Here is a 17,710-nt window from a genome sequence, read left to right on the forward strand (position 1 = left end):
TATTCAGTATTTAGTGCCAGCAATCAAGATCGAGATTCACAGCGGCATTCCTCAGAAGCAGATGCGATTGACATGAACAGAGCATGACTGTGCTCATGCTCCGACTGTAGATGGATAGCATCCCTTGTACATCAAATTGCAGTGTTTTTGTTTTTTTACTACTTTTTGGAATTATGCTGTGGAAATTGAGTCCATAGAGAATTGCCTACACAAAATCAGACCATTTGGTGAATATTTTATTTGTAATTTGTCCTAATCTTGGACTTTTTCTGTAATTTACGACATTCCCTTTTTTCTTTCCATGTTAGATTCAGTTTTCAGTTTCAAGTCACTGATTCCATGAATGTTGTCCATTTTCTGCGATTGCAGAAAATCATTTTGCTCTATGTATCACCTTTGATGGACACAGACAACTAAAAATCCAAATACAAAGCCCGTGCATGTCTGCTTTGTACACAAACTATACTTTATGAAAACAATAGCAACTAGAACGGCACCCAGTAGAGAGCATACCTCCACCAGGTGAACACTTTACGTTTTGTATCCTAGAGTAGACCAGAAAATCACAATACAGAATCACATTTCATCAAAATCATCCGTCCACAAATTTTTGAGATATCCCACAATGTATAGTTTTTGGCCCTATCTCTTAATGGTGAAGAATCACTTAAAAATTCTACTAGCCGGATCCGGATCCGGATCTTCATCAAAATCTAATAATTTTGTCCTTGTCACATATGTCTTTGTCACATATGCTATATCTCTGCCAAATTTCGTCACAATCTGTCCACAACTTTTTGAGATATCTTGTTCACAAACAAACGGACAAGTGGACAAACAGACAGACAGACAGGGGTGAAAACATAACCTCCATCCACCTTTGGTGGCAGAGGTAATAAGTACATTTTATTAACTAGCATTCTCCACATCTCATAAAAAAGATTTGGTGAAAATTTCATGGCAAAATTTCAAATGGTAAAAAAAATATTGAGGCTGGGACAGACACTGAAAATCAAATAGCAAATAAAGAAACACGGAAACGATTACAAAACCTGGCTGTATCATGCTGTGCTACAGACAGGCTAATAAGGCCTACTTGTACTTACTATGCCATTTGAAGTTTTGATACAATTATGAATCAGTCTTCTCCATATTCTCATAATAAAGGTTTGTTTAAAATTTGATGACAAAAGCTGAAATGGTAAAAAGGTTATGGCCTAGACATGCGCGCACGCACACACACACACACACACACACACACACACACACACACACACACACACACACACACACACACACACACACACACACACACACACACACACACACACACACACACACACACACACACACATCTCCCACTGCACAGGCAGATGGGCTAATGGAGACGCTGGCCAAAACATCTCCAAAATATTGCAGTCGCTTTCATTCCACAAATAAGAGTTATCATTGCTATGCTGTATTATAACGCAGTGCAGAATAGTTATAATTTAGTAACTTATCGAGTAGAAGTTACTAAATTATAACTTCGAAATAATGGCGTATGAATAAAGTACATCTTGAGAAGTCATGAAAAGGATGGTCATTAGGTTAAGATTTCGTATTACTTTGGCTTGTCTTTACTATATAATAACAATAATAATAATAGTAATAATAATAGTAATAAAAGGTGAAACAGATGTCAACAATCGCACACTTTTTGGAGTCGAGACACATTCCTTTCTCTGCAGACCAGTTATGAAGTTGTTCAAGAACAGCTGGCATACCAGATTCAGTTTGAGTGTTGCGCTTTTCAATAAATGAAAGATCATCAACATATTCGAAACAACGAATTTTTTGGAACAATTTTCTTGGCAATTTTTTTGTGGCCAGCATCGTTGATCATGGCAAGAAATACAACGGGTCCCAGTTTTGTTCCGTGGGGAACTCCGGCATTAATGCGTGTCCACTCAGAAACCTTGTCAGCGTACTTAACACACTGTTCACGATTTGAAATAAAGTCACTTATCCCGGAGATGAATCGATTCCCATTCCTGATCGAAAGCTTTGGAAAAGTCTGTGAGCATCATTGACGAAATTTATCCTGGAGTTTCTGCATGTTCATGAAGTGTGTGCAGAAGGTCAATCAAGCATTGTGAAGTTGATACACCTTTAAAGTTTCCAAACTGTTTCGGGCCAACGTTCCGCTTCAATGCTTCCATCGTTCGCTGTGCTATGAAGTGTTCTGCAATTTTTGAGAAATGGGGAGTTAGAGCAACTGGGTGCAAGTTGTCCATGGTGGCAGGTGACGATTTTGGAATGGGAACAACATGTGCCCTTTTCCATTGTGCTGCAACTGTCTGCTACTTGTTATGTCCATCAGAGGTTCAGCTAGGTATATGAGAGAACTGACGGGTAAGTCTAGCAGAGATATTGTCAGGACCGCTTGCTGTGTGAGTTTCGATTTTCCCGAGTTCTCGACACACCTCCCATGGCTGGACTTGACGGATTGGAAGAGATGGCAAATACGCTGGGAGCCAAGGAGGGTTCAGCGGATGTAAACTTCCCCCAACGGATGCAAAGTAAGAGCATATTGCATCAGCAATAGCTTGGTGATCCGATTGCTCGATATTCTCAACTGCGATATTGTGATGAGATATAATGCACGTGTGTGTTGACATTTCACGAAATTAAGGAGTGGATCCCTCATTTAAAATATTAGCTTAATTACATCAAGATCGAATAGTCATTATTTTCAGAAAACATTTCAAGGCATGTTTAATCTTCAGCCCTTTTAATTATCAATAACTTAAACATAAACTCAGAACACCGACTAGGTATCCATAATCTGTTTTTTTTGTCTACAAAGTAAAGGTTTGTATAAGAGCTGGTATAATCTCAACACAAAAATCATAATTTTAAATTGGAATTACGTATAAATATTGGTCAATTGCTAGCAGTTATGTAGATACGTATATTGAATAATTACGATTGTCATAATTATTAGCTTCACCACCGAAGGTGGATGGAGGTTATGGTTTCACACTTGTCTGTTTGTCTGTCTGTCTGCAAACAAAATATCTCAAAGAGTAATGGATGGATTGAGATGAAACTAGGTGGATGAGTTGGGTAAGTGACAAGAACAAGCTGATTAGATTTTGGTTCATGTCGGATCCAGATCTGGCCTATCAATGGGATACAAAATGTAAACTGTTCAGCCTGGCGGAGATATGCACTCTACCTAGTGCCGTTCTAGTTTCCAATGTCATTAACAGTTTCCCTGGGCACCTCAAGCATTTGTGGACTAACTCTTTCCTTGTATCCTCCCAAATCCAAGATTTTGCCAATCTAACCTTGACCTTGAGATGAAATTGGTGAGTACAACACTGATTATAGCTAAAGCTCTGTATAGCTCTGAAACTTGGGCTATGGCATTCATGGATAGCTATCTTCTAGAGAAAACATTCTCCAACTGGTGCTTACAGCTGCTACCAGGTATAAAATGCAAGACATGAGACATAAAATACATGACCAAAAGTATGTGGATACCCAGACATCACACATCTCATTCCAAAATAACGCGCATTAATATGGAGTTGGTTCCCCTTTGCTGCTATAACAGCCTCCACTCTTCTGGGAAGGCTTTTCACTAGATGACTAGATGTTGGAACATTGCTGCGGGGATTTGCTTCCATTCAGCCACAAGAGCATTCGTGAGGTCAGGCATTCATGTTGGGCGATTAGGCCTGGCTTGCAGTCGGCGTTCCGATTCATCCCAAAGGTGTTCGATGGGGTTGAGGTCAGGGCTCGGTGCAGGCCAGTCAAGTTCTTCCACACCGATCTCGACAAACCATTTTTGGATGGACCTCACTTTGTGCATGGGGGCATTGACATGCTGAAACAGAAAAGGGCCTTCCCCAAACTGCTGCCACAAAGTTGGAAGCACACAATCAGAATAGATGTCATTGTACGCTGTAGCATTAAGATTTCAGTTCACTGGAACTAAGGGGCCGAGCCCGAACCAGGAAAAACAGCACCAGACCATTATTCCTCCTCCAACAAACTTTACAGTTGGCACTACGAATTTGGGCAGGTAGCATCATTCTCCTGGCATCTGCCAGATCCAGATTCGTCCGTTGGACCGCTAGATGGTGAAGCGTGATTCATCACTCCAGAGAACACGTTTCCACTGCTTCAGAGTCCAATGGCGGAGAGCTTCACACCACTCCAGCTGACGCATGGCAAGCGCATGGTGATCTTAGGCTTGTGTGCGGCTGCTCGGCCATGGAAACCCATTTCATGAAGCTCCCCACTAACAGTTGTTGTGCTGACGTTGCTTGCAGAGGCAGTTTGGAACTCGGTAGTGAGTGTTGCAACCGAGGACAGACGATTTTTATGCGCTATGTGCTTCAGCACTTGGCGGTCCCGTTCTATGAGCTTGTGTGGCCTACCACTTCGCGGCTGAGCTGTTGGTGCTCCTAGACGTTTCCACTTCACAATAACAGCACTTACAGTTGACCGGGCAGCTCTAGCAGGACAGAAATTTGACGAACTGACTTGTTGGAAAGGTGGCATCCGATGACGGTGCCACGTTGAAAGTCACTGAGCTCTTAAGTACGGCGCATTCTACTGCCAATGTTTGTCCATGGAGATTGCATGACTGTGTGCTTGATTATATATACCTGTCAGCAATGGGTGTGGCTGAAATAGCTGAATCCACTAATGAGAAGGGGTGTCCGCATACTTTTGGTCATGTATTGTATGTTTCTGGACCGACCAGCCACCTGCAAGTTAGGCACCTGCAAGCTTAGCATAGGTACATTACTCGACTGCATCTTTCTGAGGATCCAGCCTTGTTTATTATTGCAGCCAAAAGTCAACTTCTGGCCAATTGTAGGTGTCTCCGAAAATGCCAAATCAATAAATAGCTGAACACCACCGATAACCATCCTCAGCAAGTCAACATGAGCATGTACTATTTCTAGCATGTTTTACAGAAGAGTCAAGTCGAGAAAGATTGTGCAAACCAATCGGACATCTGGATTGTTTGACAGACATCAGTATTGCAATCTTCTCTTTTATTCATCCAGTCTTAATTTTCCCTCCAGCATTTCATGATGTGGCACCGCAAGGCAACATCTGCCTGTAGTCCTGTTTTGTAATCTGAAAAGCTTCTATTTACAATATAATAAAATATTGGTGAAAAATTACAACATAACACTTTGCCAACATTATTTTGGCCTGTCCTTGTGGCTCAACGACTTGCGAACTGATACCAATACTGTGTAAATAAGCACGAATATGTATATATATATATCTTTCATGAAATCCAATCTGGAAGCGATGTAAGGAGACACCATTCAAATATTTAGTATTATAGGACACACCTGTGCATAAGCAACGAAAAAGAGCTGTTGGTTGGTGAGGTTGGCGATCGGAAGCCGATTCTCCTCAGCATCAATTTCTTTCAGGTAATTCTCATATGCCTGCAGGGATAGTGATCTCTTATTTATACAGCAATGCAGGCTTTGTGTGTACACTCCACCGACCGAGGCACACGTGGATATACAAAACAAATTTAAACACAAATTAAAATAAAAACAACAACAAGGAATCCAATGTTATTATTGGTATGCAGCATCAAAAGTGTATAACTGTCACAAACAGTTGAAGGAAATTACCTTTCCTCTGAGCATCCAGAATTTTAACATTTACCTGCAGCCAACAATCAATATGGTGGAATGCAATTCGCGAATCACTATTATTACAGTGAATGTAACGTTACGGATGAAGACATTTGACTTGACTTAATAAAAATTGTTTGCGTGTCTTCTTATTAATATTATGTATGAAACACATGGCTGCGAGTGGCATCATTGGATGAGGGTGGTGAAAACTGTAGCTGGGGCAGGAATTTGGGATTTGGCCAGGATGATGGGGATAGCTCACTGACTCTATGCGAAGGAAACCATGGAGTCTATTACCATCCATAAACTGATGCTGGCAGACGGGACACCCAGTCTAACATCCATCTGAGGGACGGCAGACACCTTGATGCCTCGCCCTGACCGCGAGACACCAGGAAAACAGTTTGTAGCTGGGTTGAGATTCAAACCCAAGCTGGACAGCTCAGAGGTGAGTGTGGTTTTCTTATCAATCAATTTTGCCAATCTGAAGACAACATGCATTTTAAAATTCCTTTTAAAATTCCACATGCATAAACAGGAAGCCTGGTGTTGGCGTAGCGGTTAGGGTGCCGGCTTGGGATCCTAGGATCCTGGGTTCGAATCCCCGTCGATCGCTGAATTAACACCAGGGGGGTTGACTCAGCCTGTCATCCTTCCGAGGTCAGCAAATTGAGTACCAGTTCACAGGTAATTCCCTGTGTGTCGCAAGAGGCGACCAACAGGGTTGGATGCAGGAAGGGCATCCGGCCATAAAACATTGCTTCAAAAAAGGGACCATGGTGCCCGAAGTAGGCCCAACCCAACCCCCGCTCTGCGGGGAAACATGGCCTCTAAAGGTGGTTCTTTTCATAAAAGGTCATGGCTCGGGTTATTTTCAAAAGACTGACACAAAAACAACGAAGATCTCCAAGAGACTTACTCTGAAGGAAGTTCGGACACCACCATTATCCGCAATGTTCTCCCCCAACGTTTGCCGTCCATTAACGTTTTCATCTCCAACTTTGTACTTTCCATACTGATCCGAAAAACAACCGGAAAGCTTTTCAAAGTTCTCAATAGAATCCCGGGTCCACCAACTTGAGTTCAGATTACCATGCACATTGTACTTTCGGCCTGAAAAGCAAGAATATTCGTGTCATTGGGTCTTGGAGTTCAATTTGTGTTTGTTACCCAAAATGATAACAAGCATGTTACTTTGCTGAAATGTAGTCAATTAACAGCACAAAAGGCAAGAGGGAAATTGAAGAAAAAGAGGGTATCATAAACAGAGCTTTACACAGAGTATGTGCGTTTGAAAGAAGACGTGAGGAAGTGACCCATTCCATTTCTCAACCTCCACACATCATCCAACATGCTCTCCTTGAGATAATAACCCTGAGGTAACACAATCTTCTGCAGGTTTCATGTGTAACAGGTGTGAATTAATGATGCAACGAAGACTTCAGGGGTTCGCACTCCTGCAATGATTAACGGAAATGACTCCGGCAAGGAAGATTGGTCAGCCAATTAGTGTGTATACAGGAAGGCAAACTTGATGCACAGGAATCTTCAACACTTGGTTGTTGGGAAAGTTGCTTTGAGGTCTCTGATAAGACTTTGTAGATAAATGGCCAACACACTCATCACACTTGATTACAGGGAGGCCGATGCGGCCAAACAAAAATTGTTTCTTCTTCTTTTTTCAGTGAGCCTGGTGTTGGCTTAGCGGTTAGGGTGCCGGCTTGGGATCCTAGGATCCTGAGTTCGAATCCTGGTCGATCGCTGAATTAACGCCAGGGGGGTTGACTCAGCCTGTCATCCTTCCGAGGTCGGCAAATTGAGTACCAGTTCACTGTTAATTCCCTGTGTGCCGCAAGAGGCGACTAACAGGGTTGGCGGCAGGAAGGGCATCCGGCCATAAAACATTGCTTCAAAAAAAGGGGACCACGGTGCCCGAAAAAGGCCAACGCCTGCTCTGCGGGGAAAAATGGCCTCCAAAGGTGGTTCTTCTTTTTTCAGTAACTATAGGTTAAATTTTTGAATTTAGTCATGCCGATTTATTTAATAATTACAAAGTTTATAGATATTTGAGAGATTAAGCTTGATGTTAGCTTAGCGGTTAGGGTGTTGGCATGGGATCCTAGGATCCTGGGTTCGAATCCCGGTCGATCGCTGAATTAACGCCAGGGGGGTTGACTCAGCCTGTCATCCTTCCGAGGTCGGCTAATTGAGTACCAGCTTGCTGGGATGAATGATCCCGGTGTGTACCCCGATTTAGAATAGGTACACCGTATCCCTGCGCATCGTAAGAGGCGACTAAGGGTTGGTATCAGGAAGGGCATCCGGCCATAAAAACATTGCCTCAAACAGGGAACCATGATTGTCATGGGGCCGGCAAGGCTAACCCCCGCTCTAGCGGGGAAAATGGCCTTAAAAGGATCATTCATTCATAGATACGTGAGAGATATAATCACCATTTCACCTTTGAGGAAAACAAAAGTGTATAAGCTGGGAGGAAAGTCATTGTTTTTGTCGTAATATTGGTAACATTTATCAGGCACAGTACAGGTGGACTTGAGCTCTTTTAGTGAAGAACATCATTACCTTCATCATCGAATATATGGATAATTTCTCGAGCCATGACAGTTCCAAGTGCAGCATAGTTCTTGAATCTGAAAGGAGATCCGATGTGTTATAAACGGTGTGAATGCTGCAAACCACGCTCAGTGCGGTGAGTATGAAGAACCAATAAAGTTCCAAATCCAGGATTCTAGAGACAATTTAAATAAAAGGCTTTGGATTTACCACTAACAGAAACATAGCATAGACAGAAACACACACCACCGATGCTTCAATGCATGTACCACGTGCAATGCCAACAGCAGGTAACATGTAAATAACACCTAACCCTAATTGGAGCAAATAACCAATCAGCTCACACCTAATCAATTACCCCCCAGTGGATAAGATTATCAAATAAATTAACTCCTCCCATGCTCTTCCAGCCAAAGAAGGCTGCAGAAAGCAACCAAGTCATGCATTACATGTTCTGCGGTCTGGAGGATGCCACTCACATGAAGGCAATTCAGCTAGTCTGCAGGTAAACATGTTACTACTAAACTGGCAAACACCAGTTTGAAGTCAGTTGAAACTACATCATTCCTTCCGGGGCAAGTCACATCCTGGAGATTTAGTGGAGGTGGGGCGATATTGTAGACGGCCTTCAGGTTGGTTAGACCACCTGGTTAATTTGTCATGTGTCTATTAGACCCATCATCTGCGGTGAAGAGTGTGCGGATTTTCAATCTTTGAGGGCGAAATTCTTCTATGATTTTGTTATGTTGTGGGTGTTCTGGGTTACTATAAGTTTTGAGAGCTGTTTGTCTGGTAGTAATTGCATTCCTCGTGATGGGGGTGAATGCCAGCAAGGTTGGCGGTGGATGTGGGCCTCCACTGGTGCCCCTAAGAGATGTATTGCTTGGCACATCAGCCTACTTTGTGTGATGACTTCTGCCCCAGGCAGAGACAGTATTCTGCAGAAGCATACACAGATGTGAGTATTGAGGTTCAGACAGTAGAGAAGTCATTTCCTCAGTCGTGGCCACATAGATGGTGGATCAAGTTGACTCTTGCAGATACTTTTACTTCTACCTTTTATGCATGCCACCTGAAGTTCAGGGCTGATCATGTTGCATGCCAAGGTAGACAGGTGTGTGGATGAATGGGAGTGGGATGTTGTTCAGAGTGACTTTCAGCTTTCTCCTAGCCTTGCTATTCTACACAGCGAAGAAAAGTGAGTCATTTTTCGGAACATTGAGAGTTTGGGAGGTCTGATGGATACACTTTGAAAACTACAACGGCACTCAGTAGAGAGCATACCTCCGCCTGGTTGGCCAAATCACTCAATGGTGAAGAATCCCTTAAAAATTAAATAATTCTCATACCCGAATCAATATTGAGATCTTCACCAAAATCGAATCCATTTTTCCTTGTCTCACAAACGACCTGTCCACCAAGTTTCGTCCAAATCCATCCATAACTTTTTGAGATATCCCGCAATGTATAGTTTTTGGCCCTATCTCCCAAAGGTGAAGAATCACGAAAAAATTAAATAATTCCCATATCCGAATCCATATTCAGATCTTCACCAAAATCGAATCATTTAGTCCTTGTCAGACACGCAACCAGTCCACCAAGTTTCGTCCAAATCCATCCGTAAGCTTTTGAGATATCCTGCAATGTATAGTTTTTGGCCCTATCTCCCAAAGGTGAGGAATCACTAAAAAATTAAATAATTCTCATATCCGAATCCATATCAGATCTTCACCAAAATCGAATCTATTAGTCCTTGTCAGACACCCAACCAGTCCACCAAGTTTCGTCCAAATATGTCCACAGCTTTTTGAGATATCCTGCTATGTATCGTTTTTAGCCCAATCTCCCAATGGTGAAGAATCACTTTAAAATTCTAGTAGCCGGATCCGACTCCGGATCTTCACGAAAATCGAATCATTTCGACCTTGATTCGATACGCTACATCGCTACATCTGCGCCAAATTTCGTCCGAATCCGTCCACAACTTTTTGAGATATTTTGTTCACAAACAAACAAACAAACAAACGGACAAAGAGACAGGGGTGAAAACATCACCTCCATCCACCTGTGGTGGCGCAGGTAATGAGTGGTGCTCGGACAGACCCTTGAAAAACTCTATTTTTGAGGGTGTATGTCCTACTGGACCGTCAATTAAGGAGAAACCGGAAGCAGCTGTTGGAAATCCTGACTTGGATGAAATGCACCAAATTGTGGTCTTGAAGTATACTGTGTAATTTTAGCAAGAGACCTCGGTGCCAGACAGTGGCATACAGTGCTTTCAGAAAGTATTCACACCCCTTGACTTTTTCACATTTTGTTGTGTTCCAGCTTGATTTTAAAATGGATCAAGCTGAGATTTTTTTTGTCACCGATCTACACGTAGTACCCCATAATGTCAAAGTGGAAATTCCTTTTTAGGAATTTTTATAAAATAATGAAAAATGAAATACAAAAATATATAATTTACATACGAATTCAACCCCCTTAGCCAATACTTCGAAGAAACTCCTTTGTCAGCAATTACAGCTTCGAGTCTTCTTTGGTATGTCTATCAGCTTTGCATATCTGGATTTAGGATTTATGGAGTTTCTCCCATTCTTCCTTGCAGATTTGCTCAAGCTCTGTCAAGTTGGATGGGGAGCGTTGGTGAACAGCGAAATATTCTCAATGGGATTCAAGTCTGGGCTTTGGCTGGGCCACTCAAGAACTTTCATGTTCTTGTTCTGAAGCCATTCGAGTGTTGCTTTGGCTGTATGCTTGGGGTCATTGTCCTGTTGGAATGTAAATCGTCGCCGCAGTCTAAGGACTTTTGCACACTGAAGCAGGTTCTTCTCAAGGATTTGCCTGTACTAGGCTCAATTCATTGTTCCCATTATCCTTACATCTCTCCCAGTCTCTGCCACTGAAAAGCATCCCCATAGCATGATGCTGCCACCACCATGCTTTACGATAGGGGTGGTGTTAGATGTGTGATGAGTTGTGATCAGTTTCAGTCAAACGTAGCGCTTTGCATTCAGGCCAAAGAGATCAATCTTCGTCTCATCAGACCGTAGAATATTTTGCCTCATGCTCTCAGAGTACCTTTAAGCAAACTCCAGGTGTGCTGTCATGTGCCTTTTTCCCAGGAGTGACTCCTATCTGGCCACCCTCCCATAAAGCCGAGATTTGTGTCGTGCTGTAGAGACTATTGTCCTTCCGGCAGGTTCTCCCATCTCAGCCAAGGAACTCTGTAGTTATGTCAGAGTGGTCATTGGGTTCTTGACCCTGACCAAGGTCCTTCTTGCCCGTTTGCTCAGTTTGGTCGGACAGCCAGCTCTAGGAAGAGGCGGGGTAGTTCCATATTCTTTCCATTTCCTAATGATGGAACTCACTGTGCTCTTGGGAACTTTTAACACTCTAGAAATTGTTTTATACCCTTTCCCAGATCTATGCCTCCTCCTCATATCGGAGTTTTACGGAGAGTTCTTTGGACTTCATGATAGCGTTTCTACTCTGCCATGCACTGTCAACTGTGGGACCTTATATAGAAAGGTGTGTGTCTTTCTCAATCATGTCCAATCAATATAATTGGCCACAGGTAGACTCCAATCAAGTTGTAGACACATATCAAAGATTATCAAAGGAAATTGGAAGTATCTGAGCTTGACTTGGAGTGTTATAGTAAAACGGTTGAATACCCATTCACTCGAGACATTTCAGCTTTTCATTTTTAATTATTTTGTAAAAAAAAAATGCAAAAAAAAAATCCACTTTGATATTATGGGGTGTAGATCAGTGTCAAAACAATCTCAGTTTAATTGGTTCACGAGTTATCAAGTGACCACTATATTTGTCATGTGTGTGCGTCTGTCTGTGTGTGTCTGTGTGTGTCTGTGTGTCTGCCTGTCCGCAGCATAACTACCCGATGATATCATCCGATCTTGATGAAACTTGGATGGGAGGTTGATATCATGATCTAGTTGTGTCCTGCCTAGAGTGGACGTATTGCACCCATTGTGGGCGGAGCCACGCCCGAAAAAGATGTCTTTTTAGGGGGTAATCGAGTTCAAGCTACATCTTCTCCGAGGGGTTTGGTGGAATCTGACAGGGGTTTCGATAGTTGGTTAGGCCAATGTCATGTGTCTAGCCCCACGGAGCTCGATTTTTCTTTTCTTCCCCCCCCCCCCCCCAATTTCATTTTTCACCGAATTTTCGGTATTGTGTAGCTAACTAACCTCAAAACTGATTATACATTATTTTCTATCATTTCAAGATCAGTAACCTTCGTTTTGACATTTCCGGGCCTGGCCTGTCCGGACCTGTTTCTGTTATAGTCCGTCCTTTGTCATTGAATACCGCTCGCTCGTGAACCATCGTCGTCTCCTGACTTGTCTATTTTAAATTCATGCTGTAACACAACAAAATGTGAAAACAGTGATGGGGTGTGAATAATTTCTGAAGGCACTGTATATAGCACAATATCTCAAACAGTTATGAATGGATTTGGAAGAAACTTGGTGGATAAGTTGGGCAGGTCACAAGAACAAGCTGATTAGAATTTCATTAAGGCACGGATGCAGATTCGGCCTATCAGCGGGTTATCTATATAACCCTATTTGTGAACGTCTGCTTGTTCGGTTGTGCCTCATGGACAGTCTAAGGAAGTGACTTAGAGAGGGAAGAGGGAGTTCATTGGGGGTAACTTTTCACGACAAAAAAACATGGGCGCATCAGATTTAGACTAGGGCGTGCCCAAGGGGCGTGGCTTCCCTGACTATAAAAAGCCCACTACACACACGTGACTGACTATTTATTTTCAGGGCAACACGGGGTAATTCTGCTAGTAAAACATAAACTGTTCTGCCTGGCAGATGTATGCGCTGTGCCAAGTGCAATTCTACTTTAAATGCTGTTTTCATACTTGTGATGCAGTTGTCACTCGATGTTTTGATTTCATTAAGGTGAATTTCATTTCATTTCATTGTTTGACAATTCATTAAGGTGAATTGAAACTGGGTAAATTTACAATGAGATCCACTTTTGCTGCACTTTCTTCCCCTCAACATGTTTTTTTTTGCAAAGATAGTCAAGGCTCGTAGAAGAGCTGGAACACAGGACAGATCAGGATGAAACATAACAAAAGGAACAGCAGAAGGAGAAGGGGGAAATGCCAATAGCAGGGCCGAGGGAGAAAATGGACGGAGACGGACTAACAAGAGATGTGGGTAACAATAAGGGGGTGGGGAGAATGTGTGGGGTGGACCAAATGGACAGAAAAGCAAAATTGGGAGGGTTGGCGAGTGCAGTGTGGGCGTGGCTTAACGGGTGTAGAAAATAAATTGTGGTTTTGGGTCTGGAATGATTTGAGATGGTAGTGAACAGCTGTCTTGAAGACCTGGAGAGAAGAATGAGATTGAAGAGAATGTGGAAGTTGGTTACACAGGCAGGAAAAAAGTGGAACAAATGAGTGGAGGTGTGCAGTGGTTCTGTGTTTTGGCAGTTTCACTAGAAGTGGGTTGCTGGTGGACCGCATGTCACCTACAGACACCTTGGCAAAGCACGGAGAGGGCAGAGGATTCAAGAACAGAAAGGAGGCGGAAGAAGACCGAAACCACCAACCTGCCGACGATGGCAAAGGCAGCGTTAGTTTCCACGGTTTCCATCCAAAAGGGGAGAGCAGTATTCCATCAAGCTGTGAATGAAAGCTTTGCAGGTGGGTGTTCAGGTGTACCAAGGAAGGACCTTGCATGACAGATGGCACGATGCCCAGTCGGCAACTGGCCGTGGTTGTCAACGTTGAAATGTGGCTTGCCCAAGAGAGATCACGGCTGAGAATGAGACCCAAGAGATTGAGTGACTGTATCTCTTTGAGATGGTTGTTGAGAAAGTAGATGGGAAGGTTTGCGATATGGTCCTTTTGGAGAGAGAAAGTGAGTGTGTGGGATCTCTCAGGGTTCTGATCTATTCAAAGTCAGAAGGATGAGCAATGTCACAGCAGATGGTGGAGTCATCAGCAAAGAGATAGAGAGGGTTTTTCAGAAAGTCAGAGAGATCATTGATGAAGATTAGGAATAGGATTGGGCCCAGAACACTTGTCTTGACAGGGAGAACAGTTTAAAAGATTCCGTTGAGAATTGTTCGCTACGAGCATAGAGGAAGTCAGTAATCTAAGAGGGGAGTTGGCGTTGAATTCCATAGGCAGACAGTTTGGCGAGCAAGGTTGGATAATAGTGTATCGAAAGCACAATATACGTCCAGAGACACAGCCTTCTTCTCATGTCTGATATTTAGGGTTTCCATCCATTGTTCGGAAAGCAGAAGTAGCATGTCCATGGTAGACAGACCTGATTTGAATCCGAATTGATGATCTGAGATGAGGTCATTGGAGAAAAGGAATTTTTTCATGTCATGTTAAAAGTTAAAATTAAAGTGAAGTCCGATGCTTAAACCGAGTTTTGTCTGATTCTGCAGAGGGAACTTTAACGTCAATTATCAAAACATCAGTACCAAGTGAATGTTACATATAGTTGCTTGCTGTGAATAAAATTTGAATATATTTATGTTGCAGGTCTACAAAAGCTCCACATAGTTGTTGTTAGTGTTGTTGTTGTGATTGTTGTTGCAGGTCGATTTTTGAAATGTGCACCCAATGGTCAGATAGATGTTGGACCCTACCCACATTTGTCGCTTGACTCAATCTACCATGGCCATGGCACCCAGGCGAAATAATATGGCCGCCATATTGGTTTTCTGGTGGGCCCATAAGACATCAGGCCTGCAGGCCTCTGCTGATTAATAAACCCCCTGGGTTTGTTATATCAGATTTCCATTGGCTTTGTTTGGGTCGAGTGTTGTTAACGATGAGGTACCCAGAAAAATTGAATCAATGTCAAATAAGTGGCTCGGTAAAAAAATTGTTACGTAGTTTTTGAACAGCTCCATATTGGGGTTAAACAACTGTGACCGTGTGACGGAGCAGCTCGTTCTGATATAACCGTGGTGGAGGCCGTCATGGATGAGAGGTGTCAAGTCAATCTTTTAATATTGCATTAAATGTGTGTTTCCCAATCGAGCTGTTCATCTTTTAAGAGTAATTAAAATGTGCGTTTCCCAATTGGCAAGAGTTGAGGACAACATGAACATAAACAAGTTGATATTGCCATACCCATTTTATGTAATATCAGTTACTGTGGAATTGCATTAAATCACAACTACTTTTGAAAAAAGGTTGGGAAAAACTTACTTGGGATCATCAATGTTGAAGATTGGAGACTGCAATATACCCAAAGGAATAAAGATCTTGTTGAAGACTGGATTAAAAGATGGCTCTGTAGAATGTGGCAACACTTTCCAACTGAAAAGCAGGAAACAAACGAAGTCACAAAGTCATTGATTCAAATCTGCTCCTCAATGGCACAGAAAAGTTCAACACTGGCTTTTGGGTCATGCAGTAATAATAATAATAATAATAATAATAATAATAATAATGTGGCTTATATATAATATCATATATGATATATAATCATAATAGATATAACTACAATGGCACCCGGTAGAGCACATACCTCCACCAGGCTGAACAGTTTATGTTTTGTATCCCACTGATAGGCCGGACATGGATTCGGACCTGAACCAAAATTTAATCGGCTTGGTCTTGTCAACGAACCAACTCATCCACCAAGTTTGGTTAAAACTCACCCACAACGTTTTGAAATATCGTGCTATATATTGTTTTGACCCCATCTTTCAATGGTGAAGAATCATCTATCTATAATTCCAGTAATCTCTGTCTGTACGTTTGTACGTTTGTACGTTTGTCTGTTTGTCTGTGACCGCTGTTTCTCGACAACTACCGGTCCGATATACTTGAAACTTGCCAGGTATATTGCTGGGGACCCGAGGATGTGCCTTTTCAAGGTTTGAAATTAATCGGACAAGTACTTACCGAGCTATGGCGATTTAGCCGTTCGCCGTTCGCTTTGCCGTTGCGAATGGACCAAACCATTCATGTAAATAGAGGGGGGGGGGGGGGGTTCTGTGGTCGTTCGCTTTGGCTTTGCGAATGGACCAAACCATTCATGTAAATAGAGGGGGGGGGGTTCTGTGGTCGTTCGCTTTGGCTTTGCGAATGGACCAAACCATTCATGTAAATAGAGGGGGGGGGTTCTGTGGTCGATGCGAATGGACCAAACCATTCACATCGAATCATCGAATCACATCGAATGGACCAAACCGTTCGCTTTGGACCAAACCATTGCATGTAAATAGAGGGGGGGGTTCTGTGGTCGTTGCGAATGGACCAAACCATTCATGTTTTTTTTTTTTTTTTTTTTGGCAAGGAACGGGCACCCACGTACGGGCACGTCCTAGCTTATATATAGTACGGGCATGCCCTAGTTTAAAAGAATGAATAAAATTCTCGGATTTGGATCATCACCAACATCGAATCAATTCGGCCTTGTCACACATCCAGTCTCATCACCAAGTTTTCGCCGAATCATTCCATTACTTTTTGAGATACCGTGATATGTATATGTATATATATATATATATATATATATATATATATATATATATATATATATATATATGATACGTATATGTAGATACGATATGATATGTACATGTACTGTATGTATATGTATGATATGTATATGTATATATGTATGTATATGTATATACATATTTATATGTATATGTATATATGTATGTATATGTATATGTATATACACATTTATATGTATATGAGGGGCAGTCAATAAGTAACCTTATAATATTTTTCACAACTTGTTTATTGCATGTACGTGTGTAACAACTGTTACTTTTCAACATAATCTCTATTGCATTCAACGCATTTTTTCCAGCACTTTACTAAGGCCTGGATTCCTCTAGAATTTTTTTTTATTTTGGCTGCTTGTGTAGTCATTCGTGCACCGCCTCTTGGATCTCTTCGTCAGATCGGAAAGTGGTTCCATCAAGCCCCTCTTTAAGTGGCCCAAAGATGTGGAAATCCGAAGGGGCGAGGTCTGGCGAATAGGGTGGATGAGGAAGACACTCAAAATGCAGGTCCTCGATTGTTGCAGCTGCAGCGCAGGCAGTATGGGGCCGAGCATTGTCATGCTGCAGCAAAACAACGGTAGTGAGTAGTCCATGACGTTTTGATCTGATTGCTGGTTTCACATGATTTTTAAGGAGGTCGCAGTATGATGCACTGGTGACTGTGGTCCCTCTGGGCATGTAATGCTCTACAAGTGGGCCTCGGCTATCCCAGAAGAGCGTCAGCATCACTTTTCCAGCGGACGGCTGTGTGCGGAATTTTTTGGACTTCGGTGAAGTTGAATGGCGCCACTCTTTGCTTGCCCTCTTCGTTTCTGGCTGAAACTAGTGGATCCAGCTTTCATCCCCAGTCACTACGTGCTGTAAGAAAGCGTCGCCTTCTGTTTCGTAACGTCTCAGAAGTTCTTCACATGCGTCAACTCGCCGTTCTTTCA

General features: G+C 42.5%; 1 protein-coding gene across 1 annotated transcript in view; it reads right to left on the reverse strand.

Moving 5' to 3' along the window:
- LOC137425844 (endothelin-converting enzyme 1) overlaps window positions 1-17,710 on the reverse strand; it is a 73,676-nt gene that overhangs the window by 8,840 nt on the left and 47,126 nt on the right. Inside the window, exons 14-17 of the mRNA XM_068114570.2 lie at window positions 15,463-15,573; window positions 8,250-8,317; window positions 6,586-6,779; window positions 5,367-5,465 (exon numbers count right to left, since the gene is read on the reverse strand). Coding sequence (XP_067970671.2) covers window positions 5,367-5,465; window positions 6,586-6,779; window positions 8,250-8,317; window positions 15,463-15,573 — 472 coding nt within the window. The remainder of the gene's footprint in view (window positions 1-5,366; window positions 5,466-6,585; window positions 6,780-8,249; window positions 8,318-15,462; window positions 15,574-17,710) is intronic.

Source organism: Myxine glutinosa, chromosome 4, assembly GCF_964187855.1.
Source record: "Myxine glutinosa chromosome 4, kmMyxGlut1.1, whole genome shotgun sequence".
Classification (NCBI taxonomy): Eukaryota; Metazoa; Chordata; class Myxini; order Myxiniformes; family Myxinidae; genus Myxine; species Myxine glutinosa.